Source organism: Carassius auratus, chromosome 8 (genome assembly GCF_003368295.1).
Source record: "Carassius auratus strain Wakin chromosome 8, ASM336829v1, whole genome shotgun sequence".
In the NCBI taxonomy this organism is placed as follows: Eukaryota; Metazoa; Chordata; class Actinopteri; order Cypriniformes; family Cyprinidae; genus Carassius; species Carassius auratus.
In genome coordinates this window covers 2,118,282-2,145,856 of record NC_039250.1, presented here as the reverse complement: position 1 = coordinate 2,145,856, position 27,575 = coordinate 2,118,282, and the positions used below count along the sequence as shown (strand labels likewise).

The window sequence follows — 27,575 nt, the reverse complement described above, 5'->3', positions numbered from 1 at the left end:
GCCGAGGACGGTAATGACTCCGGAAGTGACGACTTAAATTCTTTCCAGATCGAGGCCGGCAAGATGGCAGCGGACACGCAGGTTGGTGTGATTCGATCCACAGCTGCATCAACATTAAAACGCTAACTTTTCTTCAGTCTCTCACTACTCACTTATGATCTTTCAGAAAAGATGATGCGTGATCCGCGTGCGCGTGATCTTCCGCTACACTAGAAAACGTGTGCGCGCGCGCTAGTGCGTGAAAGTGTTACTAATAACATCAAAAACTATAAACAGACCATTAATGATACAACAGTCGCATAACAAACATTTATTAGGTTTTTATGGTAATTTGGCAGACTATTTTAAACGAGTGACCCACATATTTGTGAATCTGCAGATCTCAAACAAACATTATCTTCAGAAAGTGCTAGAAGTACCATGTTTACCATGGTCAAACCATGTTGTTGTTGTTGTGTTTTTTGTTGTTGTTTTGGCTAATATAGCACTGTAATATCATGATGATCTTCAAATGCTGGTACATAAAACTAATAACAAAAATAAACTGATACCTGTTATTTTGTGTAAGGTGTCACATAAGAATAATGCACCATGGTAAATCATAATTCATGCCTGAACTACTTATGTAAAACCACAATGAATTTCAGCTTACGATGCATTCAGTCAGTCAGTGTTATGGCAGTGGTGACTAATACAATGTAAACTCATGCTTTATTATAGTAACAATAAATGGAGTGATGGATACAGTGGTGGTTACAGTGTTTACCATGATAAACTGTAGTATGATATCCATATTTTGATGTAGTTGCGTGTGTCTGATGGCTGATATCTGTGTGTTTCCAGGGCCAGGTTTCAGACACGCTGAAGAGATTCGCTGTGAAAGTCACGTCGTCCAGCGTTAAAGAGCGTAAAGAAGTTCTTGAAGAATTGAAGGAATGTGTGAAAGGAAAGGGTGAGTTTATCAGACTAAACAAATAACTAATATAACACATTTTGTGTTCTGTGGACATTTTGAAGAGCATTATGGTGACCAAAAGCGACTCTCTATATTCCATATACTTTCAAGTCATGCAATAACTTTTTTTTAAATGTTTTTTAAAGTCAGCTGTGCTCACTGAGGCTACATTTTTTTTTTTTTTTAGTTAAAACACCAAAATATTGTGAAATATGAACTGTTTTCTATTTGAAAATGTTAAAATTATATGACGAAAAGCTGAATATTCAGCATCATTCCTCCAGTCTTCAGTGTCACATGATCTTCAGAAATCGCTATAATATACTGATTTGCTGCTCATTTTTGGTTGTTAAACAGTTGTGCTGCTTCATATCTTTTCTGAAACTGTGATACATTTTATAAATTATCAATAAACCGTGTTTATTTGAAATAGAAACCTTTTGTGGCATTCTGAATGAATGCCTTTACTGTCACATTTGATCAATTTAGTGGCATTTTATTGAACAGAAGCTACTTTTGAGCAGTATTGTCTATAAACTCTGGATTCAGACGTGTGCATCTTCAGATATGAGTTTGGAATGATGTCCTCTAATGTTGTGTGTCCTCAGATCTTCCCGAGCCGGTCATTAAAGGACTGTGTAAGCTCTTCTATCTGACTCTGCACAGATACAGGTGAGTGTGAGCCGTCTCCTCTCCTCTGTCCAGTAAAGCATGTTCTTCTGCTGAAGGTGGTTTTGATTTCTCCTCTCAGGGATGCTGCGTCTCGGCGAGCTCTGCTCTCGGTCATCGAGGTGCTCGTCCAATCACAGCCTGATGCCATGGTCAGCAACCTCCCCCCCGGTCTGCTGAGCTGTGGGGTGGTCAGCAGGGGCGTGATGCCCGGGTGAGTGACCACACTTATACACAGCCCTAGGATTTCACTAGTGTGGAAAACATGGACTGAATTGTGGAATCGAAACATAAAAATAGATTTTTTTTTCAGTAGTATAACATGGAATGTCAGGAAATTATGTAACATTTAGATAAATAAATCAAAAGTGAAACAGTGTTCTTAGTGTTACAAGTGTTTAGCTAGTGTTAAACTAGTGAATATTAAACTGCAAAAAGACAGCATTTCACTCTTTATTATTATTATATATATATGTATGTATGTATGTATGTATGTATTCATTTTATAAAGACAACCTGTCAATATAAAAGATTGTGACCGAATAATGATAATTAAAATTATTAAATTATATATATATATATACACACAATTTTTTTTTTCTTAAGTTTTCTTCTTTCTTTTTTTTTTTTTTAATGGAAATGTAGAGCCATAAATATTTTAATTTTGTTAAAATGTTAATAAATTGTTGTAAAAGTGTATATGCCATAAGATTTCAATTGATTAGACATGCTTTTTGGTTAATTTACTTTTTAATTTACTTTAAAAAGAAACCAGAAAAAAATATTTTGAAAAAAAAGTGATAAATGATTAAAATGAATTAAACATGATTTTTAATTACAACAATTTAATTTAGAAAAATTAAAACAGACAAAATGGGATTTTGGGGGGAAAATAAATTGGATTTCACAGGGCCCTAAACATGTATTAAAAAAAACAAAAACATAATTTTTTTAAACTTTTAATAAATTTATGTTACACTGCAAACATTTCATGATTTAATTTAATTAGACATAACATTTGATAACTAAATTTAATTTCAAAGTTAAAAAGGAATTCCAAAACAATTAAAACGTGTAGTAGAACAGATTTTTGGAAAAAATAAAACACATTTCATAGAGCCCCAGGGATCTTATAGTTTTCAGATGCGAATGATTCTACAATGAGCTACGATCAAGTATAATGTGCAATCATGTATTCAGGAAGAGCACGGCTTCAGGAGCCTGCTGCGCTCTGCCCTGGACCTGCATGATCGTTCAGACCGTCTTCCCCTCCGCAGACAAGAGAGAAGGTGCCAACTGGAAGAAACTGGTCAGTAGTTTTGCACGTAGACAGTTGCATTACTATCTTTATCAGTCATAGATCAGATTAGCTATTGATCAAAACCTGTCTCATTAATATTGGTGTTTTAAAATCTTTGCATGCACTCTGTCCAATCACGTACTCTCTCTGTGTCTCCTCCAATCAGGTTGAGGTTCAGAGTTTGCTGCTGGCGGAGGCAGTGGGCGGAGCCTCAGGGAACGCTCTCAAGTCAATCAGCAAACGCTTTAATAAGCTGTGGAAAGAGGTAAAGCTGAATGAAATCAGTCTGAAGTCTCGTACGCTACAGTTTCTTCTGTGCACCAAAGCTGCATTTATTGGATCAAAAATACAGTAAAAAGCAGTAATATTGTGAAATAATGTTTACTAATTCAAATCATTTTAAACTATGATTTATTCTTGTATTTTCAGCATTATTACTCCAGTCTTCAGTCTCACATGATCCTTCAGAAATCATACTAATATACTAATTTGCTGCTCAACAAACATTTCTGATTACTAAAAATGTTGTGGTGTTGAATATCTTTTTGAAAACTGTTGTTTTAAGGATTCTTTGATGAATAGAAAATTCAAAAGAACAGTGTTTATGTGAACATGCAATCTTTTGTAACTTTATAAATAAATGTCTTTTTCTGTCACTTTTATTTGATTTAATGCACCCTCACTGAATAGGAGTATTAATTTTTTTTATTAATTTATAAAAGCTGGTATTGACCTGAATCTTTCTCTGTGAATGTAGAAGCTCGTGTTTCTTCAGAGTTTTCTGTAACTGGACGGTGTGTGTTTGTGCAGATCCCGGGGCTGGTGGATCACTACATGAGCACTCTGCTGTGTTTGGATCAGAGCTGTGTGTGTGTGCCGCTGCTGGGATTGTGTGTGGATTTCTGCGCTGCGCACAAAGACATCGCCACCATCAACAAACACAAGGTGGAAAACTCAAGCCCTCGTCATTCCTGTGCTAAACCTGTCAGATGTGTTGACTGCACTGCTGCTTCTGACTCAGTGTTATTTCAGTATTTTTATTTGCCATATTTTTATATACCATATTTTTCTGGAATATAAGTCATGTTTTTGATCATAATCATCATTTATTCATAATATAATTTGTGTACCTGGAGCACAAAAAGAAACTTAAGTCTCTGGGGTATATTTGTAGCAATAGCCAAAAAATACATTGTATGGGTCAAAATTTTACCTGGTTAAATAAAAAATAAAAAAAAAGATTTTTCTTTTATGCCACAAATCATTTGGATATTGAGTAAAGCTCATGTTCGATGAAGATATTTTGTACATTTCCTACAGTAAATATCAGAAAAAAAATTATATTAATAATATGCATTGCTAAGAAATTTATTTGAACAACTTTAAATATATATATTTTTTTGCACCATCAAATTCCAGATTTTCAAATATTGTCCGATCCTAACAAACCATACATCAATGGGAAGATTATTTAATCAGCTTTTTTTGTCAGATGATTTTTCCAGGGTCTAAAAAAAATAAAATAAAAAAAAAATATATATATATATATATATATATATATATATATATATATATATATATATATAATATACATATTATAAAATTTTATGTTTATAATGAATGCCTCTATATTGATTATAGTGTTTATAAAGTTTATAAATGTTTAATTTTCCTATATTTGTTATTCCTGAAGTTAATAATAATTAAGTTAATAATTTTCCTGCTGCGAATTAAACCCAGCTGTGACTTATTTTCTGGAAAATATGCTATAAATATTTTTGATTAGATTTTAATTTTATGATGTTCTTTTGTTGACTTATTTTTTATTATATGCTTTTTATATATTGATCTCTTTTCAGTTTTTGTAATTTTAGTGCTTTTATTTAAACATATTTATCTAATTGTGAAATGCTTTTTTTTTTTTGATGAATGAATAAGATTTTTAGTAGTTTAGCGATGTTATCAGGTCTTATCTAGTTTAAGAGTAGCAGTGCTGTTGTGTTTCAGGCGGCTCTCTTGGACCTGTACATGAAGACGGTCCTCATGAGTAAGAGCAGACCGCATCAGCACATCCTGGTGAGGATCTGTGCTCTCTTTATTGAGTAATGAATCTTTGCAGTGCTGAAATCATACAACCTAAAGCCAGATGTGTGTGTTTTCAGGAGAAGAGCGGCTCGATGCTTCGCCACATGTCTCACGCAGAGTTTAAGGAGCAGCTGCTGCCCACGTTACAGAAAGCTTTGCTGCGCAGCCCGGAGAACTCCATGCAGAGTGAGTCTCGCAGACCACCACACTGTCCATATCATCATTAGAGCGCAATAGTTGATGCTCAGAACTAATTATTATGAAAGTATGTTGCTGTCAGTGTCAATGAGATACTATCATAGCTTTATTATAAACATTTTGAGGTAGATTTAAGGTGAAGACTCAACTCTATATGTTTTAAAGTTTGACCGATATGGGTTTTTGTCTTGCCGATACCGATATTTATTTTACCGATATTTATTCATTCTAGGAGGAGCGTTAAGAAGCTTTGTCTAAATCACACATGTTCCTTCTTTTACGTGCAAATTATGTGTTTCACTTGTGAATATGATAAGCTTGATGTGTCTGTCTATAAATCGGCCTAATTTGCAGCACAATCGGCCGATTGATTAAATGATGCCAAAAATTGGCCGTCCTCTAATATGTTTTGCAAGATTCTCTATTTTGTTTTGTTAGATATTACCCAAGAAGGTTTTAGAATGTTTATCATTTTCAAATTTTAAATCTCTTGTGGAATCTTAATAGATTTTTTGTCCTCTTAGCTTTTTTTTATTTTAATTTTTGTTGAATTTTTGCAACTCAGTTTTTGACATGGCATTCAAATCTAGACTACTGCTACTCCTTTAAATATTTTTTTTTGTTTTCATTTTAATTTAGCGTTTAAAAAAACATTGTGTTTTTATCATGTTCTGTTTTAAAAAAAATTCTATAGTTTTTAATTTTTAATTTAAATTTTAGTTATTTTTTACACTTTTTCTAAATACATATATGTAGTTTATTTTAATCTTATTTTTGGTTATTTAAATTTTCATTAATCAAAAAACAAGCTTCAATAAAATAGCTTTATTTATATGTTGCTTTATTTCAATTCATATTTATTTTTAGTATCAATTTTATTTTTTATTTTTTATATTATTTCACTATAATAACCCTGGTTAATGTTGAACGTTTTCAAAAGGGAAAATATTATAAAATTATGTAATTGGCAAAAAAATATTTCTGACAATCCAACAATTGCTTTTGAATGTATGCATGTATTTATTAATGAATGAGTGAATGAAAAAGAAAAAACAAGCGATTACTTATAATGTTACTTCTATTACTGTTTACACTGATTTGAAATCTCTCAGCAATCCAGAATCCTGGCATACTATGTTTAATGGACACATTTGCATCTCTCTGTCCTTCTTTCCTCCAGCGATCTCCTGCATGCTGGCGTCTCTCACTCTTGATCTGAGTCAGTATGCGCTGGACATCGGGAAGGGCATCTCCAGTGAGTGTTTGTCTGTATGATCACTGTTTGTCTGAGGCGTCGTGTGCAGATTTGATGTGGTTTTGGTGTGTTTCAGGTCAGCTGAAGGCTAATAACCCAGAGCTGATGGAGCAGGCGGTCACGGCCCTCCAGAATCTGGCCCAGCAGTGCAGTGACCCCAGCGCTGTCCAGGGCCTTGTTAAACACCTCTTTGGCATCCTCGGAGGTCAGTGGATGCTTTTAGAGCTTGGAATTTTAAAAGTACAATTTCTGTGACTTGAAAAGCCATAAAATAGCATGCAAATTCATTTGTGAATTTAAAAATGTATTCTGCTGTGTTCATTTCATCGGCTAGAGAGATTAGTGTGGAGTCAAACTTGCTTTACATTTATTCATTTAGCAGACGCTTTTATCCAAAGCTTTAACCCTCGTAACACATTCAGGTCCATTTTGACACTGAAAAGATACATGTATTTATAAAAACAGCATGATAATCATTTCAATATATTAATTATTAGGTTTGAAACCAGACATGCATGTAGAAGAACACCAATAAACTGTCAGATTATTCATTTTATGGAGTTCGTGAATGACTGGAAGTCATGGGAAAATCATGAAAATCTGTTGGTTACGACTTCAAGAGATCCTGTATTCATAAGCAGAACCAGCTCATGTTTTAAAGCAGGATTTAGCCAATGTTGTGTTCTGTTCTGCACAGGCTCGGAGGGGAAGCTCACGGTTGTGGGCCAGAAGATGAGCGTTCTGTCAGGTGAATACACTCCGTCTCTCTCAGATGTTCGGGAGGCCTGTTTTAGGCAGCAAGATTGTACACTGTTTTTATTTTGTGCTTAGAGAAGATATACCACTGCTGATTTGCAGAAGGAAATATGTTTTTGCATGCTACTGCATTGTTTAATTATTTTCCTGTGTAACCTCTTGCATGTATCTTGCATCTTTCGCAGAATCTGGCAAATGAACGCTGCAGTTTTAGAACAAGCTAGAAGCTCCACTTTTTAAAAGCATGCATCAACATCTTTTTTTTTACATTTTGTCCTTTCTCTTTTTTTTTTAAATGCAACTTTTGAAAATCATCCCCTCCTGCATAGCTCCCAAATCTTATTCTCGCTTCTGCGAGACTTCAGCTTACTGTCTGCTATCATACTGATCGTGGTTAACGTGTTTCTGAAACAGGAATCAGAAGTTGCAGTCATCATGCCGTCTCTGGCTCTTCCTCTCAGTCTCTGAGCTCCAGCGTGGCTGTGATGTTCATTCCATACCTGCAACAGGAAGGTCAGAACCCTACTCTTTTTAATATACTATATAAAAAAGTACTTTTTTAATATGCATTTTCATGCCTCTTCATGCATACATGAGTCAGCAGAGGGGTTTGTTTACCGAAAATCATAATAATGTAAAATTACTCCGATTAAAAAAAGAAATCGCTTGAAAGAAAGAAAATGCTTCCTAACCTAGAATAGCTTTTGTTCTCTTTTTTTCTTTTTAATCATTTTTAGAAAAAAAGTGTCTGCTAAATGTGCAAATGTAAATGTCAAATAAATAATTTTAAAGTAAAAACATTACAAATAAAACTTTTACTTTTTTTACAAATATTTTATGTTTACCTGAACATGCAAAATTACTATAATATTAGATTGAATAACTCACAAATTTGGCGTGATCTAATCAAGGTCATAAATTGACAAAACATATAGAAATCCCTAACTTTAAATACTAAGAATAGATTTATTTTTAATGTAATGGCTTAATATATTTTTTCACTTGTTGCAAAATTATACTACATTAGTAATTTGATGTGCATTAAGCAATCTTTAATGACCTTAAATGTCTTAAACATTGTTTTTCTCTCTCCTCGTGTGTGTGTGTGTGTGTGTGTGTGTGTGTGTGTGTGTAGTCCATGAAGGGACGCTGGTGCATGCAGTGTCGGTTCTATCTCAGTGGACGAGCCGTTTAACGGTGGACGTGACCTCTGAGTTGAGAGAATGGTTTAAAAAAGCCTTCACCCTGAAGACGTCCACGTCTCTTGTGCGTCAGGCGTATCTCCAGGCCATGATCGGGGCTTTCAAAGGTCAGCTGGGACACTTCAGGTTTATCCTCCAGCTGCTGAAGTCTAGTCAGAATGAACAGTGTTTGTGTGTCTGTTCAGGCGACGCTCTCAATCAGGCGGTGGAGTTCCTGCCTCTCCTCATCCAGACGGTGGAGAAAGCTGCTGCGCAGAATACCCAGCATGCTCTGCTGTCTGAAGGCGTGGCCGCCTCTGTGCTGCTCTGTCGGCTGTCTCTGCTGGACTCTGTGTCCGGTGAGCGTTCACACTGAGACTGATGACAGTTTTCCTGTGTCTCATGCTGGAGATGTTGATCTTCATGTTCTTCTGTGTCTTCAGAAGCGAAGCTGGCGTCCTTCTGGAACCTGATACTGGATGAAAAGAAGCCTCTGTTCACTACAGACAAGTTCCTCTCTCAGGCCAGTGAAGAAGGTTCGGACTCTCCAGTTGTTGAATAGATCCAGTATGTTTTTTTTTGTGCTGATGTTAACCCTGTCCTGTACCCACAGCTCTGTGCACCGTCCTGCTGCTGTGTGAAAGACTGTTCCTGGATCAGCCTCAAAGACTCAACAACAGCAAGTCTCAGTGAGTGGCTGCAATTTCCCCTGGAATAGAATAAAGTGTTTTTTGTTTTTTTTTAATGGAATATACGTTTTTTTCATTGTGTATTTTTGAATTTATACATTTTATTATGTTCTTATTCACTTTATTTATTATTAATTTATGCTACAAATGTCAATAATTATATAAAATAGATCATTTTATTTTCTTAATGATTAAAAATATTAATGTAGGAAACTTTAGAGCAACACTAGGATTATTAATAATGGAATTTTGTAAATAGAATATAATTTTTCGTTATGTATTTAATTCATTATATTATTTCATATGTTCTAATTCACTTATTTATTTATGGTACAAATGTCAATAATTTATATAAATTTAGCATTTTTAAATCTTTTTTTCTTAACAATTACAAATATTGATTTAGGAAACTTTATAGCAACACTAGGAAAATTAATAATGGGATTTTATAAATAGAATATAATTTTTTATTATGTATTTATGAACTTATTAATTCTTTTTATTATTTCCTATGTTCTAATTCACTTATTTATTTATGCTACAGATGTAAATAATTATATAAATTAAGCATTTCTAAATCATTTCATTTTAGTAATGATTAAAAATATGAATTTAGGAAACTCTAGAGCAACACTAGGATTAATAATATTGAACTATGATATGCAAACTAAAGGCTAATGGGATCTTGTATCACCCTAAAATATTTTAAAATACAGTATGCACTTAAACCACTTAATATGCAAATTAATACACAAATGAATGATTTATTATTGCCTCATTACTCACAAATATTGACCAATCAATAGTGTTATTTCAGTGTTGTTTAAATACTATTACAATATAAAAAAGTAAAAATAAAAGCGAATTTGAAATACTAATTTATAAATATTTTGAATTTGCTTTTATTTTTACATTTTCACTTTTAGTAAAGCATTGTGCTTTTTTTTATCTCCCATAGTGAAACATAGAGCAAAGTTAGAAAAAGAAGGTTCAGAACGAGTTTCGTAGTGAAACTCCTCACTGTGTCATCAAAGGGTTAATGTTAATTAACCCATTGTTACAGCTGAAAAGTTACGTTTCTATACAAAAATGTACAATCTTATATATTTTTTTTTTACAAAAAGACCTGGAATAGTATTTAAGAAAGTAAACCGGGTCGGTTTTGACTTTCAACAATAGTGCACAATTTTAACTTGATGCATGCAGAAGTGGTCATGTGACTCAAACGCTTGTCTGCTGTCTTCAGGATGTACCATCAGGCCACAGTGATGGTGCTGCTGTCCCGTCTGTGGCGTGTGCGTAAGCGTGCTCAACAGACCGTGAAGAAACTCCTGTCCTCACTGGGCGGCTCCAGTCTAGCCCACGGCCTTCTGGGAGAACTACGTGTCATCATCAACAAACACAAGGTGAGGGATAACCAGGAACTGAACGGTTACTCTACACTGGTGCGTTTTGTATGTGCTCACTCTTACGTCTCTTGACTCAGATTCTGCCGTCAGATGTGGTTTATACAGAGACGGGCGAGCTCACAGAGATGGGCCGCTCTTACATCGCCCCGAGGATCCTGCGGGACGCTCTGAGCGTGATCTGCTCGGTGGCGGCTCAGTGGAACGACCCGGCCGAGACTGAGAAACTGGCCTTGGATTTGCTCATCGTGACCCATCATCCGTCCGTCGGTCCGTCTCTCTGATGCATCCTTGCAGGAATATCCCTTCAGCTGCTCCTGGATCCTGTTAATCTCACGTTTTCTCTTTCAGTGGCCGTCAGGTCTGAGATGTGGCCTTCTCTGCTGTCCACCATGAAGCTGGACGCTGCTGAATTCACCGACAAACACCTGGAGATGATTCTTCCTCTCCTGCTAGAAGCCAACACAGATGATCAGGTCTGACTGGCTGCGTTTACAGTCAAACTGTGTTATTTTTAGCACTGAAAATAGGGGTGGTTGATATGGCAAAAATATCACAATTATCTTTAATTTAGTTTTTATTCACAAGCAATGAGCAAAGCGCATACCAAGAGTGCATCAAATATTGGAAACCCACTCGGAAGCTCTCCCTTTTGAGCTTTCATGTTTATTAATTAAATTTATTATTGAGATTATAGTAATTAAACTAGATAAAAAAGTTTGTCAAGACAAACTTTAAATTGGCTTGAGAAAGCCGGACCAGAAAGTTTGAAAAAGTTTGAGAAGTTTAAAATTGATTAGCATGTTTCTAGCATGTTTCTAGCATAATTAGCATGTTGCTAGCATGTTACTAGCATGATTAGCATGTTACTAGCATGTTCCTAGCATGATTAGCAAGTTTATTAATTAAATTTATTATTGATATTGTAGTAATTAAATTAACTAAAATTAGAATTATGTAATAAAATGCAACACTTTAAATATTGTGTGTTAGAGCTGTAATCGGGCCTTAGTTATGCCCGACAGGACCCGAGCCCGACAGGTTTCGGCCCGAGCCCGACAAGTACATTTTGATTGACAGCTTTTTTAAAGCCCGAACCCGTTTACAGCCCGGAAATATTCAAATGTGCGCACGCACACAGCTCTTTTGCCTTTTGTCAACAATGAGTAATTTATTCATGTTTTAACATAATTTACTCATAACTAACGTAGACTAGACCACTTGGAAGGTGGAATAAAGAATAAAATAAGTCCTCTGTAACATCGTAACATCTCAGCACTCTCAGCATTCACAGGCTCATTTAACCTATAAATTGACCAACGCACCAATAAAAACGTTAAATTAAGATACAGTTTTAATTAAGATGGGTATTTGGCAATAACGAAATTAAGATTAAGGCTCCACCGGATTTGCTTTATTTTATAAAAGAATAATGCCAACATTAGCGTAAATACTCTGTCAACATTATGCATTTAAGACTCAATGAATATTTAGTTATCATTTGTAAAACCTTTACTCACAGAGATTAGGGCTAGGTCTACATGTTTTTGTGGAGGAAAATGATTGAATCCACTGTAGATGTCTTCAGCGCGCTCCTGCGCTCACTGATGGTGCGTCATTATTCTCATTATAAACATGGTCAAAACTTTTCCACTTCTCGCTCAGAGTTTGCTTTAGTTGCTGGTGCAACCAAAACGTTATCGCCAGAGGCAAGCCTCTATTACACCTGCTCAGCATTCATTTTCGCATCGACGGGAACCCGACGGGTACCGTCGGGTTCGGGCAAAGATCTTCAGCTCTATTGTGTGTGTGTGTGTGTGTGTGTGTATGTGTGTGTATATATATATATATATATATATATATATATATATATATATATATATGTGTATATATGTATATGTATATGTATATATATATATATATATATATATATATGTGTGTGTATGTGTATATTTACACTTTAAATATTGTGTGTGTGTGTATATATATATATGTATGTATGTGTGTGTGTCTTTTATCAAAGCTCTTTCTTTTTCTTTTCTGGTTAATGAACAGTACTTTTTTGTCTATAGATGCTTGTTTCCACCTTGGATTAAAATTTAAAAAAGTTAATTGCAGCTATTTATTTCATAATTCTGACTTTTTTAATTTTGAATCACAATTGTGAGTTTGTGTCTCAAAATTCAAACTTTTTATCACAATTTTGAGAAAATAGTCAGAATTCCGAAATAAACAGAATTGCGAGATGTAAATGCAAAATTGCATGTTTACGTTCTCAGAATTTGAGTTTATATCTTGCAGTTGTGATTTCCATCTTACAGTTTTTGAGTTTACATCTCACATTTTTTTTTGTGAGAGCCACAAGTACTTTTTTTGTTGTTGTAAAATTGTGAAAAAAAAAAGAAAATTCTAAATAGTGAGATAAAAAGTAGCAAGAACTGTTTTCACTTTTTTTTTATCCCTAGGTGTAAGCAGGATTCCATATACGTCTGAAGTAATAATTTGAAACTTATAATAATAGTAATAAATTGATATAAAACACACATTCAGATTCAGACAGATTTATGTTGGACGTTGTGTCTCTCTTTCTCTCTCTCTCTCTCTCTCTCTCTCTCTGTAGGCCGTTCGAAATGCTGTCGGTTCTCTGTCGCTTCTGTCTCCCACCAAACTGCTGCCTCGTGTCATGGATCATGTGACCCAGCGCTTGTCCAATCCGGGTCTGAGTCAGGTGACGCGTCAGGAGTATGCCATCATGCAAACGCCGGAGGGAGAACTGTACGACAAGAGCATCATTATGAGGTAAAGTCAGCTGAACAAGATCGAGATGAATGAATGAATCACATGGATGGGGTAGTGTCTAGTAAGCGTTGTTGTCTTGTTTTTGGCAGCGCTCAGCAGGAGAGCACAAAGAAAGGCAACATGAAAAGAGAGAATAAGGCATATTCCTTCAAAGAGCAGATCATTGAACTGGAGCTTCAGGAGGTGAGAGAGAAGTACAACAAACGCTCGAATTGTTTACTACTGCATACTGAGTACTTAATGTACACCGTTTAGTCAAAAATCATCTTGAAAATAAACCATTATTTCATAATTTTATTAAGAAAAAAATGCATATTGTAATTTGGATTAAGAAGTATTATAATATTTTTTAATGTAAATGAGTATATATTTCAGCAATTTGTGCATCTTGCAATTTAATTATATTTTATACATATATTAAAGAGTATCCAATAAAATTTAGTGCATTTATGGTGAACTTAAGTATAGTAAATTATAAATAAATTAGATGCATTAAAAGACTACGATACATTAAAATTAGGGATGCACCGAAATTTCGGCCACCGAAAATTTTCGGCCGAAAATGGCCTTTTCGATTTTCGGCCGATAGACTTTTATCACCGAAACAACACGGCCGAAATGTTGTGATGACGCACACAGAAACCGCGACCTGCACGTGCACCTGCACCTGCATAGCGCAGACCACGAGCTCCACGCGACATTCACTTCACACCAGTGAGAACATTCTCTCTCTTCATATTCCTTTATTCGCAGCACTAAAACGTCTCCTAACAAAGAAATTAAGACGGACCACGAAGTAAAAACAAAGAAAAGTACAGTCTTATAGAGTCTGTTAGCACACGTCTCACTGAGATCTTTTCGGATCCTCTGCACTTCATCGCGAATGTGCTTGATCCGCGTTATAAAACCATTACTTAGATGCGGAAATAAGGCAGCGCGCACGAGAAATGATCCAGGCCGCGCTGGATGCGGAGAACCCGCGTGGAGACGGAGAAGCGCCAAGCGCAGGAGACAGATCAGAGCGCAGAAAAAAAGACTGGTCTCTGCACCAGATGAGTGGCATGCACCCTCGTTGTCTGATATGTTCAGTGAAATTCTGCAAGAAAGTGCCTCAAATAATAATAATACGTTGGCTATTTTGTTCTTAGGCTACTATATACACACACACAAACATACATACATAATATCAGATTTTAGCCATATTTATGCTAGATTTCTGCTTTAATTTGATAAAAATGTTTATTTATGCCCTGGCCCTATTGAAATACACTCTCTCAAATATTTCTCAAATGTCAGGCAGATGACAAGCTCAACTGCTCAACAGCTAGATGGTTAACTGTCTGAAGTCCCTATCCCCAGAAGTGACAACCCTCTTGCCTATACTGGAGAAGTGATGCACTTTCTAGTCCTACATAGAAAATTTCAAATGCACTTCACCTAAATGCACTTTGTTTTTATGAGAGAACTGTTCATTTTAAAACCTTTCTGCAGGCCAGTAGGCCTGTACATTATTATTAAATATACACATGAGTGGGATACATTTTTAGTTTGAATTTTATTTTTTACTGTGCATTGTTGCAATGTGCTTAATAAATATTTGCATCATTTGTAATTATGTATTTTTATGTTTTTTTTTTTTTAATAAGTTATGTAATTGTAATTATCTTTGAAACTTTAATATTAATTTATGCAATTGCAATGTCTTAATTTTAGTAAAGTTAGTACACGGTCATAGCAATAAATGCAATGGTACTAATAATTGGCATAATTTCTTTCGGTGTTTCGGTTTCGGTTTTCGGCCTTGGTTTTCTCTTTTTCGGTTTTCGGTTTCGGCCAAGAATTTTCATTTCGGTGCATCCCTAATTAAAATTATAAAATATATAAAAATAGAGCAATATGTATAAACAATTTTTGTTCCGTAACATTAAAATGCATTAAAAACCTGGGCTAATGAAACCAGTACATTGCATTGTGGGATAGTGTTTCTGGTGCAGTGCTCTCTTGTTTTATACTGCACATCTGATTGAGCTCCCCCTTGTGTTTGTCTTGTAGGAGATCAAGAAGAAGAAAGGCATCAAAGAGGAGCTCCAGCTGACCAGCAAGCAGAAGGAGATGATGCAGAACCAGCTGGAGAAAGAGTCGGGCATCCGCAAGCGTTTGCAGGAGGTGAGAGGTCATACCACTTGAGATTCGTCCATCAGTGTGAACGAACCACTGAGTGTCTGTCTCGGTCTCAGCTGGACGTGGAGCTGCAGTGTGCGGTCGGTCTCCTTGAGGCGGCTCTGGTCCGTCGTCCTTCTCTGATCTGGATGCATCTTCCTGGAGTTCTGCAGGTTATTCTGCCCTTGCTTCAGTCTCCTCTGGCTGCTCCCCGCGTCAAACAGCTTTTCCTGCACATCGGCGTCACTCTCATGCCTAAACAACTGCACTACCTGGGTATGCCTTTCTTTTCCTGTTAGTTTAGAACCGTACTCTTTAGAGCCCGACCGATATGGATTTTTGGGGGCCGATGCCGATATTAACTCGAAAAGAGCCGATTTATAAGCCGATATTTTGATTTTGAAAATAAACTGGATATTAGGCCCATTTCCTGTAAACTGCACTTACACAACATTCAATAGCAAAATATATGCCTGTTCTATGTATGTGGGCTGTGTAAAAAAACATTTTCCAGAATGGATTTATGTTTTAAAAAAAAGCCTTAGATTACAGTCTCAATGACTAAACAATTGCACCTCAAAAGTATATATTTTTTAATGAACATTAATGGTCTGATTTTGGGCCGATTTAAATGCAATAAGCTCATATCGGCCGATAATATCGGTCGGCCGATATATCGGTCGGCCGATATATCGGTCGGGCTCTAGTACTCTTAATAAATGTCTTCATTTGTATTTATTGTCCGTGTTACATTTTATTTTTTTAATGCAAATACATATTTAATGCTGCCCAACTTTGTTTTTGCTTATATCAATAACATGCTCAACTGGCTCAAGTAAATAAAATAATATTAGATTTAAAAAGTGTATTATGTCAACCGCTAAAACAATTGACATTTAAGTGAATATGCATTTGTGTAAATTAAATCAAATTGTTAAAATGTTATTTCAACAGCTTAAATGTAAATTTCTAAAATAAATATAAATTTTTGTCTAAATAAAGTGTTATTTTATCAGCTAACATTTTTTTTTAATTCGCATCTGTGTAAATAACATTTAATCAGCTAAAACTATTCTAAAGTGAATATGCATTTGTGTAAATAAAAATTACATAAAAATATGCATAAATAATTATAAAATAAGAAGTAAAGTAACATTTTAAAAATCATTTAACCATTTAGAGATCTCCTCATAAAATCTCTATGCAATTATTTAAAATGCCTAATACAGCAAAGTTTATGTTCATTAAATGTCTTCATGGTTGTAACTTTATTTTGGTCTTTGTTTCACATATAAATAATTAATGTAAGTTAGGTTTAATGCAAAGTGCATGCTTAAATCTGGCTGAGATAATTGTTGCATGTGTGGATAACACTTATTTACCTTTGGTTTCATGTGATTCCAATCAGTGTTTTTCTCGGTTAATTTAGCGGTTCTCGTGGGTCATGTGACCTTGCGTCAGCTGAAGCCAGAGTGTGATTTGGATCCTGCCTGGGCTCAAGAAGATCTGAACACAGCAACACAACGAACCATCTCACTGCTGCACACAAACACAGCACTTCAGAGAGACGGCAAGACCGGTGAATAACACACACCACATGTGGGACAGTCATCAAAACTAAATTAAAACTATGGCAGGCCATTTTAACATCTAATTAATCTAAGTATAAAACATGATAGAATTTGTTTTCATGCTACTAATACTTCCATTAGGTATTAGTACTTATTAACTACTACTGTTTATTCTTAAGCTACTAGTACTGTAGAGACTCCATTAAAAATCATAATATCAAAACGAACTGAAGCATTTTAACTGAGAACTGTAAGCTAAATATTAAAAATAAAACATGAACGTGAATCCTTCTATAGCTATTTAAACATCACTATGAAGTACAGTTTGCACAATGCACTTGTGTGTAACCATAAATTGTTACCGTTCTGTCCCCGTCATCCGACTTGATCAAACCATTCTTTAATAAATGATGATGTTATATCTCATGTCATTGGTTTGCTTTTGGCTCTCAAGTTGAGTTGTTTTGTCCACAACTATTGAAATATTCGGTACAGCGACTTATTTGGCGCACATCATCTGTTTCTATGAAACCTGTAAACCACATTCACCAATTCTAACTCTATAGCAACATCAACTCTATATCGTTTTGCCCAAGCATTGCAATTCTTTCATAATTGATATCTGAATGACAGATCCCGATAGAAGTTGATTGCAAAATGTTCACGTTTGTTACTAGTAACAGTAGAATAGTTGCTAGTCACTATTGAAATAAGAACTAATATCTAATTAATATGTGCTATTATCTTTAAAAAGTTACTAGTAGCCAAAGAATAAGTTCTAGTACTTATTTTATTTATTCCATTAAGTACCAGTAGCATAAAAAGAGATGATCGTAAGTTCTAAGCATTAAACTTTAAAATGGCTTGCCATATTACAAACATTTTTGCTGTAAGAACTTCATAGTTCAGAAAATATTAAAGACGTAGTTTAAAGTAAGACTCATTACTTTAAAGTTTTAAGCATTAAACGTTAAAATGGCTTGCCATATTACAACATTTTTTGCTATAAGAGCTTCATAGTTCGGAAAATATTAAAGACGTAGTTTAAAGTAAGACTCATTACTTTAAAGTTTTAAGCATTAAACGTTAAAATGGCTTGCCATATTACAAAAATTTTTGCTGTAAGAACTTCATTGTTCAGAAAATATTAAAGACGTAGTTTAAAGTAAGACTCATTAGAGATGTATTTGTGTGTTGAGTTGCAGGATCAGGTGCATTTGTCCTGTCAGCACCGGCATTCTCCTTCTGTTTCCCGCTGCTACAGACGGTGTTGAGTCAGAGCAGTGGATCTTCAGAGGAGAGCGAGCTCATGATGACCCACGCTCTGCAGGTCATCAACACACACGCTCAGCTGCGGGCCAGATTCAACGACACCGACACACTCACAGACGAGGTAACTTTGGGTTTTCAACTCGTTGCTTGGACAAGAATCTGTGTTTTTGATTTATTGATCTGTCAAATTTGCAGTAACTGAAATTTCGTCAGATCTGGATTTGAATTTGATTAGATAAATATAGTTAGGAATGAATCTTGTGGAACGTATAAAGGCGTGTAGTGTTCTTCTATTTAATCAAATAGCATGCAAATGAATGCCATACTTAAACCAGCACATTTGACTTGATTTTCTGTCATGACTTGTAGAGTGAATGAAGAAATTGTTAAATGATTGACCACTGTAACATTCACCAAGGTTATTATGAAATCAAAGGGTTAATTCACCCAAAAAGGAAAATTAGCCATTAGAAAATTATGCTTTATTATGGCAGTGGACGGGTGTTTCTCTTTAATAACAGTCCAAAAATAAAACATGCATATCTGTAATTAAAATGTACATCACACGGCCCAGTGGCATGAATGAAGGCCTCCAGTAGCGAATCCATGAGTTTTTGTATAAAATAAATTTTAAAAATCCGTTATTTCAAACGTAATAAACACTTCTCTTTCACTTCATCTAACTATGGTACGTTGGACATCGGTGTTGTGTGATTAGTGACGAATGTGGACACCGGTCATAAATTAAAAGTACAAACTGAGGATTTGTAAAGAAAAATGTTGGAGGATTTTGATATAAACCTTTATTGATATAAGCCTTTATTCATGCCCCAGAGCTGCATGAGGCACATTTTATTATGGATGGGCATACTTTATTTGATATCTTTTGGACTGTTGAACAAAAACAAGCACCCACTGCAATGATACTGCTTGGAATAGCCAGGACAATTTTTTATATTAGTCCAACTGGATTCGTCTAAAAGAAGAAAGTCATACACCTAGGATGGCTCGTGGGAGAGTAAAACTGCCTAATTTAAATTTGTGGTTGAACTGAATTTATTTGGGTTGTGTTATGTGTTGTGTCAATTCAGGTTTAAAAAAATAAAGAAAGAAAAAATATTCAGTTATACCATCAAACCATTATATTTTTATTTTATATAAAAGTTTACAAAATTATATTAAAATTGTTCAGGTATAAAAAGAAATGTAGTAAAAAGAAATGACAAATTTATTAATACAAATATGTAGTCATATATTTATTTAAAAATATATATTAGATAAAGTTTATTAAAATTTAAATCATATTCTGTATTAAAAATAAAACGTATATATATATTTAAATACTTCAAAATAAAATCCAATTACACCAAATAAAATAAATTAATAGCTGAAGTTATTATTCTGAAATTATTAAAAATACCTTCAGATGTAAAAGTAATTAATTTCAAATTCAATAATAAAAATATTCAGTTAAAATATACAATTAAAGTAATAATTGAAAGTGTTAATATTATATTCAAATGTAAAAAATGTATTTAATCATAAATTGCAAATTCAGTAGTAAAACATATCTATATACTTATTTAAATGAATGCAATTAAAAGTGTATTCATGTTTGAAAATATAAAATATTTTTAAAAATGTCGATTTTTACTGTGCATGTTATTAAAGTAAAACCTCATACAAATGTCAGGAATGCACATTTATGATTCTTCCCGTGTCTTTATAACTGAAACCCCAGCAGTTTGTAATTAACGTTTTTCTGTTTGTCCAGAACGGCCCAGAGCTGCTTCCCAGAGTCAGTATGCTGCAGCTCTTGACCAAAGTGATCGGCACGTCCACCCCTCGCCTCCAGGTAGAGACTCACATCCAGATCAGCACTCAGACACACACACTGTTTGAGGAGAGTTGTGATTCAGTGTGTGTTTTAGGTACTGGCATCAGCTTGTCTGACGGCTCTGTGTGCAAGCGCTGGAGGGGAGGAGGGATGTGCGCTCGCCGAACAACCTGAGATTGACGTTCTGCTGGAGGCTTTACAGTCCTCGTGCTTCTCCGTCAGAGACGCTGCGCTCCGAGTCAGTGCCTTTCTCTTTCTGACGCATGTGACATCATATTATGAAATCCTTTTAATCAAAGCTTTTGTAGGGTCTGCTGGAGATGGAGTTGGCGTTGCCCACCGACAGCGCTGACCCCAGCGGTCTAAAGATGCTGAGGAGACTGTGGGTGGCCAGATTTGATGTGGAGGAGGAGGTCAGAGCTCTGGCGGAGAAGTGAGTCGTGCACATTTTCACACTCCAGCTTCTGGTGCTGGTCCTGAGGGGAGTTTGGTTGGTGCTCAGACACAGCAGGAAACAACACACAAGCTCATTTGAAAACATGCATCTGGGAAATGGTTTATTATGTAGACTTCAGTGCAGTTCACAGCTGTTATGACCGCAATCCGGGTTAGTTTGTGGAAATGAACTGCTGTTGATGTATAATTTTTATAGCTAATATTTGTCATAACATTTCACATTTGTGTCAATAAAATAAATCCATAATTATTTTACAGGGTGATAATAATAATAATAATAATAAAGTTTCACCAGCTAAAATCATGAATACTCGCTTGTGTAAATAAAATAGTGAAAATAAAAGAAAAATATTATTTGAGCAGCTAAAATATTTCTAAAGTGAATGCAAATTTTTGTCGAAATGAAAAAAAAAAAAAAACATTGTTACCACCTAAAATAAAGTAAATAGATGAATTTGTATTTAAAAAAGACAATATAAAGTAGATAATATATTGTTCCACCAGCTAAAATAATTGACTTTCTAAAATTAATATGGATTTATATTATATTTATAAATAATAAAATATATATTTTGTGAACATTTATTTATATCAAAGTAAAACAAAAAAAAAATATTTCACCCTTGAAAACAATTGAAATTATGCAATTGTATAAAATAAAAATACAACTAATAATAGACATTTTTAAAGTGAGCATGCATTTGTCCAGATAAAAATAAATATGATTTTGCATGCTTAAAATAATGCATTATTGTAAATTAATAAAAGTTTAGAGTTAAGTTGTTGTGCCTCGTGTCAGACTCTGGCAGGCTCTGTGTCTGGATCTGGTCCCTGAGCTGTGTGCGCTCCTGATTGAGGATGTGATCCACCACGAGGAGGCGGTGCGTTCGGCTGGGGCCGAGGCTCTGTCCAGCGCCGTCAGCCAGTACCACGAGCAGTCGGCCACCGTCCTGACCCAACTCACTGAGATCTACCATCAGAAACTCTACGTGAGTCTCACACCACACATTCATCTTTCATTACCGCAGCCTCCCAGAGAGAACAGCGATTGAGTTTAATCAGTCAAAATAAAACCGCTGTGTTCACTGTAGGGCCCTCTGTCGAAAAGTCACATGAACAACATCTCTAGAACTGCTCACATCAAGAGCATTTGACCGTTTGATTTTAGTAAAATTAGCGTCACATCACATACACAGAACTGTAAAGGTATTCACGGAAACCTGTCAAAATAAAAGTCCTGTTTAGTTTAAAGACAAGTATTTGCCAGAAATGTATAACTATTGTTAGGCAGACTGTACTTAGCCTACTAGTACTAAAAATAAACAAATATTATTTTAAAGGTATAATCACACATTTCTTCCATGTTTTAATTTTAATACTAAATCCCCTGTTTACCAAAAAATAATGTTTGCTTAATTTTCAGTAATTTTAAGATAAATTAAATTAATGTTTTATGCCTTCATTTGATGACTAGAAAATGTTAAAAATTCAACAGGATTTCTGAGAAAGAAAAAAAAAAATTCATAAAGTTTACTGTAAGAAAAAAAATCTATAAATTACGTTTTTTTATGCATTTAAATAATTAGATATTCTAAAAAACAGAATTAGGTAAAACAAAATAAAACATATGAATAAGAAATAAAACATTTCATAGGGCCCTTAACATGTAATTTTTGTTAAACTTTTAATAAATTGATGTGAAAATGTATAAGTTTCATGATTTTAATAAATTAGACATGCTTTTTGATTAATACAATTTAATTAAACCATTTAAAAAAAGTCTAGAAAAACTAAAACGGAATTTGGAAAAAAATAAAACTGATTTCATAGGGCCATATCACTGTCTTAAATCACTCAGACGGTCATTATTAATTCATTGCCCTACTATTTGGAGTTTAATGGCCGTCTTGTGAAGCCGAGTGGTTGTGGTTTGTGTGAGTGAATGGGACAGCTTCGATCTAACACTCAGTGATGTTTGTGTTCAGAGACCTCCTCCGGTTCTGGACACTCTGGGACGCGTCATTTCTGAATCTCCTCCTGACCAATGGGAGGCCAGGTGAGAGAAGGATTTCATGAGTTATTACAGCAGTCATAGTTGGAGAGTATCTCTATTTTTTTCATTCATTCATGATATCTTTGGACAACATCTGTGTAAGTTTCTGTTAATAAAAGATAGCTATTAATAAAGCTTCTCATTTTTTGTTTTCTGTTTTTGATTTCAGTTTTAGTTTTAATTATTAGTTTTCATTTATTTATTTATTCATTAATTTATGATATATATATATATATATATATATATATATATATATATATATATATATATATATATATATAGCATATGTGACCATGTTAGAGTTGCTATAAAAATATAGTTACTTAGAAAATGTCTCTAATATTCATAGATTTTTGATTTCAGTTTGGTTGTAGTCTTTTTTATTATCTTTCTTTTATTTATGTTGTCTTTGGACAATGGCAGAGTTATAAAAAAAAGATTGTCTTTTTTTTTGGCATTTACGTTTAATCTTAGTCTTTATCTTTAGTTTTAGTTTTCCTTCCTTCATTTGTTATATCTTTGGTCAACTTTTTTTTTTTTTTTTTACATTTTTTATTTATTTATGATGTCTTTTGATAACATTAGTGGCAATGTCAACATATTATATATAGTTATTGTAATTTTTTTTTTTTTTTTTTTTTTTACATGATTACTTTTTTGTTTATTTTGTTTCAGTTGGCTATTAATTTTAAATTTCATCCTTACAACATTTAACCAAAAGCTTTTGTCTAGCTGGTCATGAGAATCAATCAGATTCCTCCATGGGAAGGGCTTTGAGTGATGCGTTTCCTGTCTGCAGGTGTGGCATTGCTCTGGCGCTCAACAAACTGGCTGAGTTCCTGGATGAGAGTCAGGTGACGCCCCTCTTCCTGTTCTTTGTGCCGGACGCTCTGAACGACAGACACGCAGAGGTGCGACGCTGCATGCTGGACGCAGCGCTGTCCGCCCTCAACACACACGGCAAGGTACTCAAACCATCAAAAACATCCAAATAAATCTTAAAACTAATTATTAGATCAAAAACTTAAAAACTGTAAAATTACTGGTTACAGTATATTTTAAGTTATACTTGTTACAGTGTAATTATACATTTAATTACTGATTAATATTAATGTCATGTACTTCCAACATGGTTGAGATTAGGGTTTGACTTAGTGTTATTTGCTTGTAATGTGCAACAAGGACACCTTAAAATAAAGTGTTACCAAATTACTCACTGAAAAACAAAAACTGAACTAAAACTCAAATAAAAAGAAATTAAACCTTAATAGTAATATTTAAAAAAAGCACTAACAAATTTGCTTTTGTTTCACCAGCTAATATAATTGACATTTCTAAAGTTAATATGCATTGTGGAAAAATAACAGTACATTAAAATGCATTATTCTAACTTTTCTAAATAATGTTATTATTCTAAACATTTCTAAAGTGAATATGCATTTTTGTAAATAAAATAAAAATGCAATGGATATATATATGCATAATGTACATAATATAATGTACATTTTAATCATTTAAACACTTTAGATGAATATGCATCTACATAAAATGAAATTAATAATAAAATAGGTGAAAAAATTGAACTTAATGAAAATTAGAAACTGAATTTTGAAAGTTTAAATTGAAGCATTAAAATTACTGCCTGAAAAAAAAAAAATCTAAAAGTACAAGAAATGAAGTCTTTATAGTAACAGTAAAATAAAGCAAAAGCATGTAGCGGCAACAAAATTACAAATAAAAAACAAAAACTGAAACCAATTAAAGCTATCTTAAAATCTGAAATAATAAAATGATGATGAGAAATATAAATGCTACTGTCATGAGACAGATCCAGACTGGTTCTCCTGAAGCAGCGCTCACTCTCTGACTCTGTGTTTGTCTCTCAGGATAACGTGAACTCTCTGCTGCCCGTGTTTGAGGAGTTTCTGAAGAGCGCGCCGCAGGACGCCAGCTATGACTCTGTGCGGCAGAGCGTGGTCATCCTCATGGGCTCTCTGGCCAAACATCTGGACAAGAGTGACCCTAAAGTCAAACCCATCGTGGCCAAGCTGATCACGGCCCTCTCCACTCCATCACAGCAGGTCTGCACCTCTTTTTCTTTCTTAAGTTGGAGTTCACATTCATCCAGTGTTAATATGATATTGGTTTTTTAATTAGTGTGTGTATGTATGTATATAAATGTATCATTTTTGCTTTCAATTCAGTTTTGTGAGAGCATTCATTTAGCGGATTTCTTGGCCGTGTGAACACAAATGTGAGCACAAAAGAAGTTTTAAGTCTCTGGGGTATATTTGAAGCAAAAGCCAAAAATACATGGCATGGGTCAAAATTACAGATTTTTTTTTTATGCCAAAAATCATTAGGATATTATGTAATGATCATGTTCCATGAAGATATTTTGTTAATTTCCTACCATAAATATATCAAAACATAATTTTTTACTAGAAATATGCATTGCTAAGAACTTCATTTGGACAACTTTAAAGGCTATTTTCTTATCTTCTTATTTTTTGCACCGTCTGATTTTATAAATAGTTGTATTTCAGCCAAAAATGGTCTTGTCCTAGCAAACAATACATCAATGTAAAGCTTATTTATCCAGCTTTCAGATGATAGATAAATCTCAATTTAAAAAAAAATTGCCCTTATGAATGGTTTGTTGGTCCAAGGTCACAAATATGCTTGGGAGCTAAATAGAAAAAAACTTATTTAATATGCATTTTTATATTTTTTTTTTACTTTTCATTTTTGTAAAATATTTTATTTTGATAAAAGTTTTAGTTTTCATCATCAGTAAAAGCATTGCATTCATCTCAGATGGTCTATTAACGTGCTTGTGTCTCTGTCTCTGTCGTCCTCAGGTTCAGGAGTCGGTGGCCAGTTGTCTTTCTCCTCTGGTTCCTGCTATAAAGGAGGACGCCGGTGGGATGGTGAAGAAGCTCCTGCAGCTGCTGCTGGAGAGCGACAAATACGCCGAGAGGAAGGGAGCGGCGTACGGACTGGCCGGGCTGGTCAAAGGTCTGGGGATCCTGTCTCTCAAACAGCAGGACATCATGACCACGCTGACCGACGCCATCCAGGACAAGAAGAACTCCAGACGCAGAGAAGGTGAAGCTTTTGGGAAAACCATTGCATTCAATTAAAAGTTTAGTGGGTTTTGTTGGCATGACAAATAATGTTTAAAAATAAAATATTTAATATTTCATAATACATTTATAGAATGTATGTAATTATCTAATAATATGAAAAAAATTTATTCTCCTCATAAATGACCAGCTAGACAATTAAACTCAGTTACTAAAAAGTTTAGTTTATTACGAATAAACAAATGTATGATGATATAAATTAAAACACTACACTTAAATTAAATTAAAGTCAAATCAAACAAATGATTATAAATGAAATAGAACAATAACTTGTGGTGCTCATATGGGTGAATCAGGTTCAAGTATGGATGAAATTATTCACTCGTTTACGTTTTGATTCATTTTTTTTTTTTTTTTAATGAGATTTAAGACAAATGATCAATTAAATGTATAATTTTATTATGGCTTGGACAAAATGCTGCATGTTTCTTTGTGAAATTGAAATATAACACTATAATAATAAACTAATATCGCAGCTATTATTCCTCTTTTATTGTTTTGGTTGCTTCTATTGTCCTCATATGTAAGTCGCTTTTAATAAAAGTTAAATGCAAAGTTAATGTAAGTCACAAAACTGAATTGAAATTTAAATAAAAAAAAATAACACCAATAAAAGAAATCTCTTCATATAAACAAAATAAGTTGTCTGTGCTCTTTAAAATTAGAGGCTGGCAATCACAGCATTTTAAACATGATCCAAATAAAGATGCTGCATAGATGCAACATGAGCAGTTTTAATCTAAAATAGATTGAATAATTTCGAAATGTGAAGCAAAAAAAAAAAAAAAAAACAGCAGACGAGCTGAATGGGATGCAGATTCACTCTCTGCCAGCAGATGGAGCTTTAAGCGTTTCCTTGGTTTCCGCTGTAAACAAAGCAGCTCTGCACTTATAAACTTTAATATGCATTATGCAGATGCAAGATAAATAAAATAAAAAAATACCATCAAAACTTTTCTAAAGACAGTAAGTTCCCCTCAGACATACATTCACATAGACTCCTACCCCTTAATGAATCACGATTTTAACATCTCAAAAGATTTGTATCGTCTCATATTTGAATCGTTTTTCAACGTGCTCGCGGTTAATCGTTACGTCCCTAGGTTCGAGTCCAGCTTGTGTACTGCTCCTGTTCCCTGCTTGTTTCCAGATAACTCTGTCTTTTCTGTTGGATATTTGGGTAACACTTGTTAACTATTAACTGTGACATTTCTCTCAAATTCTTAATTTCTTAGGTTTAGGTTTTGGGTGATATTAGGGATGTAGAATAACGTCAAGTAGAATAAGGCATTAATAGGTTCTCAATTAGCACTAATACATGGCTAATATTCTAGTAATATGCATGCTAATAAGCAACTAATAAGCGTTACCTATTCTAAAGCGTTACCGATATTTGTCTATCAATTAATGGCAAATAAATATAAATGCAGAGAAAAGAAAGAAAATGATCAAATTAAGTAAACAGTGAGAAGTGAGGGTTGAATGTAGAAATAAGTTTGTGGTGTTCTGTGACAGGTGCTCTGTTTGCGTTTGAGATGTTGTGTAACATGCTGGGGAAGCTGTTTGAGCCATACGTGGTCCATGTCCTTCCTCACCTGCTGCTCTGTTTTGGTGACGGAAACCAGTACGTCAGAGAGGTACAGTCTCTTCTGTTTTATACTTTTTTACTTACCGTATTTTCCGGACTGTAAGTCACTCTTTTTTTCATAGTTTGTCTGGTCCTGCGACTTATTTATCAAAATTAATTTGACATGAACCAAGAGAAAACATTACCGTCTCCAGCCGCC

General features: G+C 34.3%; 1 protein-coding gene across 5 annotated transcripts in view; it reads left to right on the top strand.

Moving 5' to 3' along the window:
* Positions 1 to 27,575, top strand: part of LOC113106947 (eIF-2-alpha kinase activator GCN1) — a 50,863-nt gene continuing 23,288 nt past the window's right edge. For 4 of the 5 annotated variants that reach the window (XR_003292602.1, XR_003292603.1, XM_026269013.1 and 1 more), the window contains exons 1-35: positions 1 to 81; positions 844 to 952; positions 1,564 to 1,627; positions 1,707 to 1,838; positions 2,825 to 2,933; positions 3,091 to 3,189; positions 3,735 to 3,869; positions 4,932 to 5,000; positions 5,087 to 5,195; positions 6,388 to 6,462; positions 6,539 to 6,667; positions 7,160 to 7,210; positions 7,633 to 7,731; positions 8,354 to 8,527; positions 8,606 to 8,758; positions 8,843 to 8,935; positions 9,013 to 9,088; positions 10,335 to 10,494; positions 10,575 to 10,764; positions 10,846 to 10,970; positions 13,115 to 13,293; positions 13,383 to 13,476; positions 15,346 to 15,459; positions 15,531 to 15,729; positions 16,883 to 17,032; positions 18,224 to 18,417; positions 20,071 to 20,151; positions 20,228 to 20,371; positions 20,442 to 20,566; positions 21,389 to 21,578; positions 22,575 to 22,645; positions 23,442 to 23,607; positions 24,529 to 24,723; positions 25,504 to 25,750; positions 27,304 to 27,425. Coding sequence is in view for 3 of the 5 variants with exons in the window: in XM_026269013.1 (XP_026124798.1) it covers positions 64 to 81; positions 844 to 952; positions 1,564 to 1,627; positions 1,707 to 1,838; positions 2,825 to 2,933; positions 3,091 to 3,189; positions 3,735 to 3,869; positions 4,932 to 5,000; positions 5,087 to 5,195; positions 6,388 to 6,462; positions 6,539 to 6,667; positions 7,160 to 7,210; positions 7,633 to 7,731; positions 8,354 to 8,527; positions 8,606 to 8,758; positions 8,843 to 8,935; positions 9,013 to 9,088; positions 10,335 to 10,494; positions 10,575 to 10,764; positions 10,846 to 10,970; positions 13,115 to 13,293; positions 13,383 to 13,476; positions 15,346 to 15,459; positions 15,531 to 15,729; positions 16,883 to 17,032; positions 18,224 to 18,417; positions 20,071 to 20,151; positions 20,228 to 20,371; positions 20,442 to 20,566; positions 21,389 to 21,578; positions 22,575 to 22,645; positions 23,442 to 23,607; positions 24,529 to 24,723; positions 25,504 to 25,750; positions 27,304 to 27,425 (4,440 nt within the window). In the remaining 2 variants the exon portion in view is untranslated. The remainder of the gene's footprint in view (positions 82 to 843; positions 953 to 1,563; positions 1,628 to 1,706; positions 1,839 to 2,824; positions 2,934 to 3,090; positions 3,190 to 3,734; positions 3,870 to 4,931; positions 5,001 to 5,086; positions 5,196 to 6,387; positions 6,463 to 6,538; positions 6,668 to 7,159; positions 7,211 to 7,632; positions 7,732 to 8,353; positions 8,528 to 8,605; positions 8,759 to 8,842; positions 8,936 to 9,012; positions 9,089 to 10,334; positions 10,495 to 10,574; positions 10,765 to 10,845; positions 10,971 to 13,114; positions 13,294 to 13,382; positions 13,477 to 15,345; positions 15,460 to 15,530; positions 15,730 to 16,882; positions 17,033 to 18,223; positions 18,418 to 20,070; positions 20,152 to 20,227; positions 20,372 to 20,441; positions 20,567 to 21,388; positions 21,579 to 22,574; positions 22,646 to 23,441; positions 23,608 to 24,528; positions 24,724 to 25,503; positions 25,751 to 27,303; positions 27,426 to 27,575) is intronic. The other variant, XM_026269014.1, reaches the window with a different exon arrangement.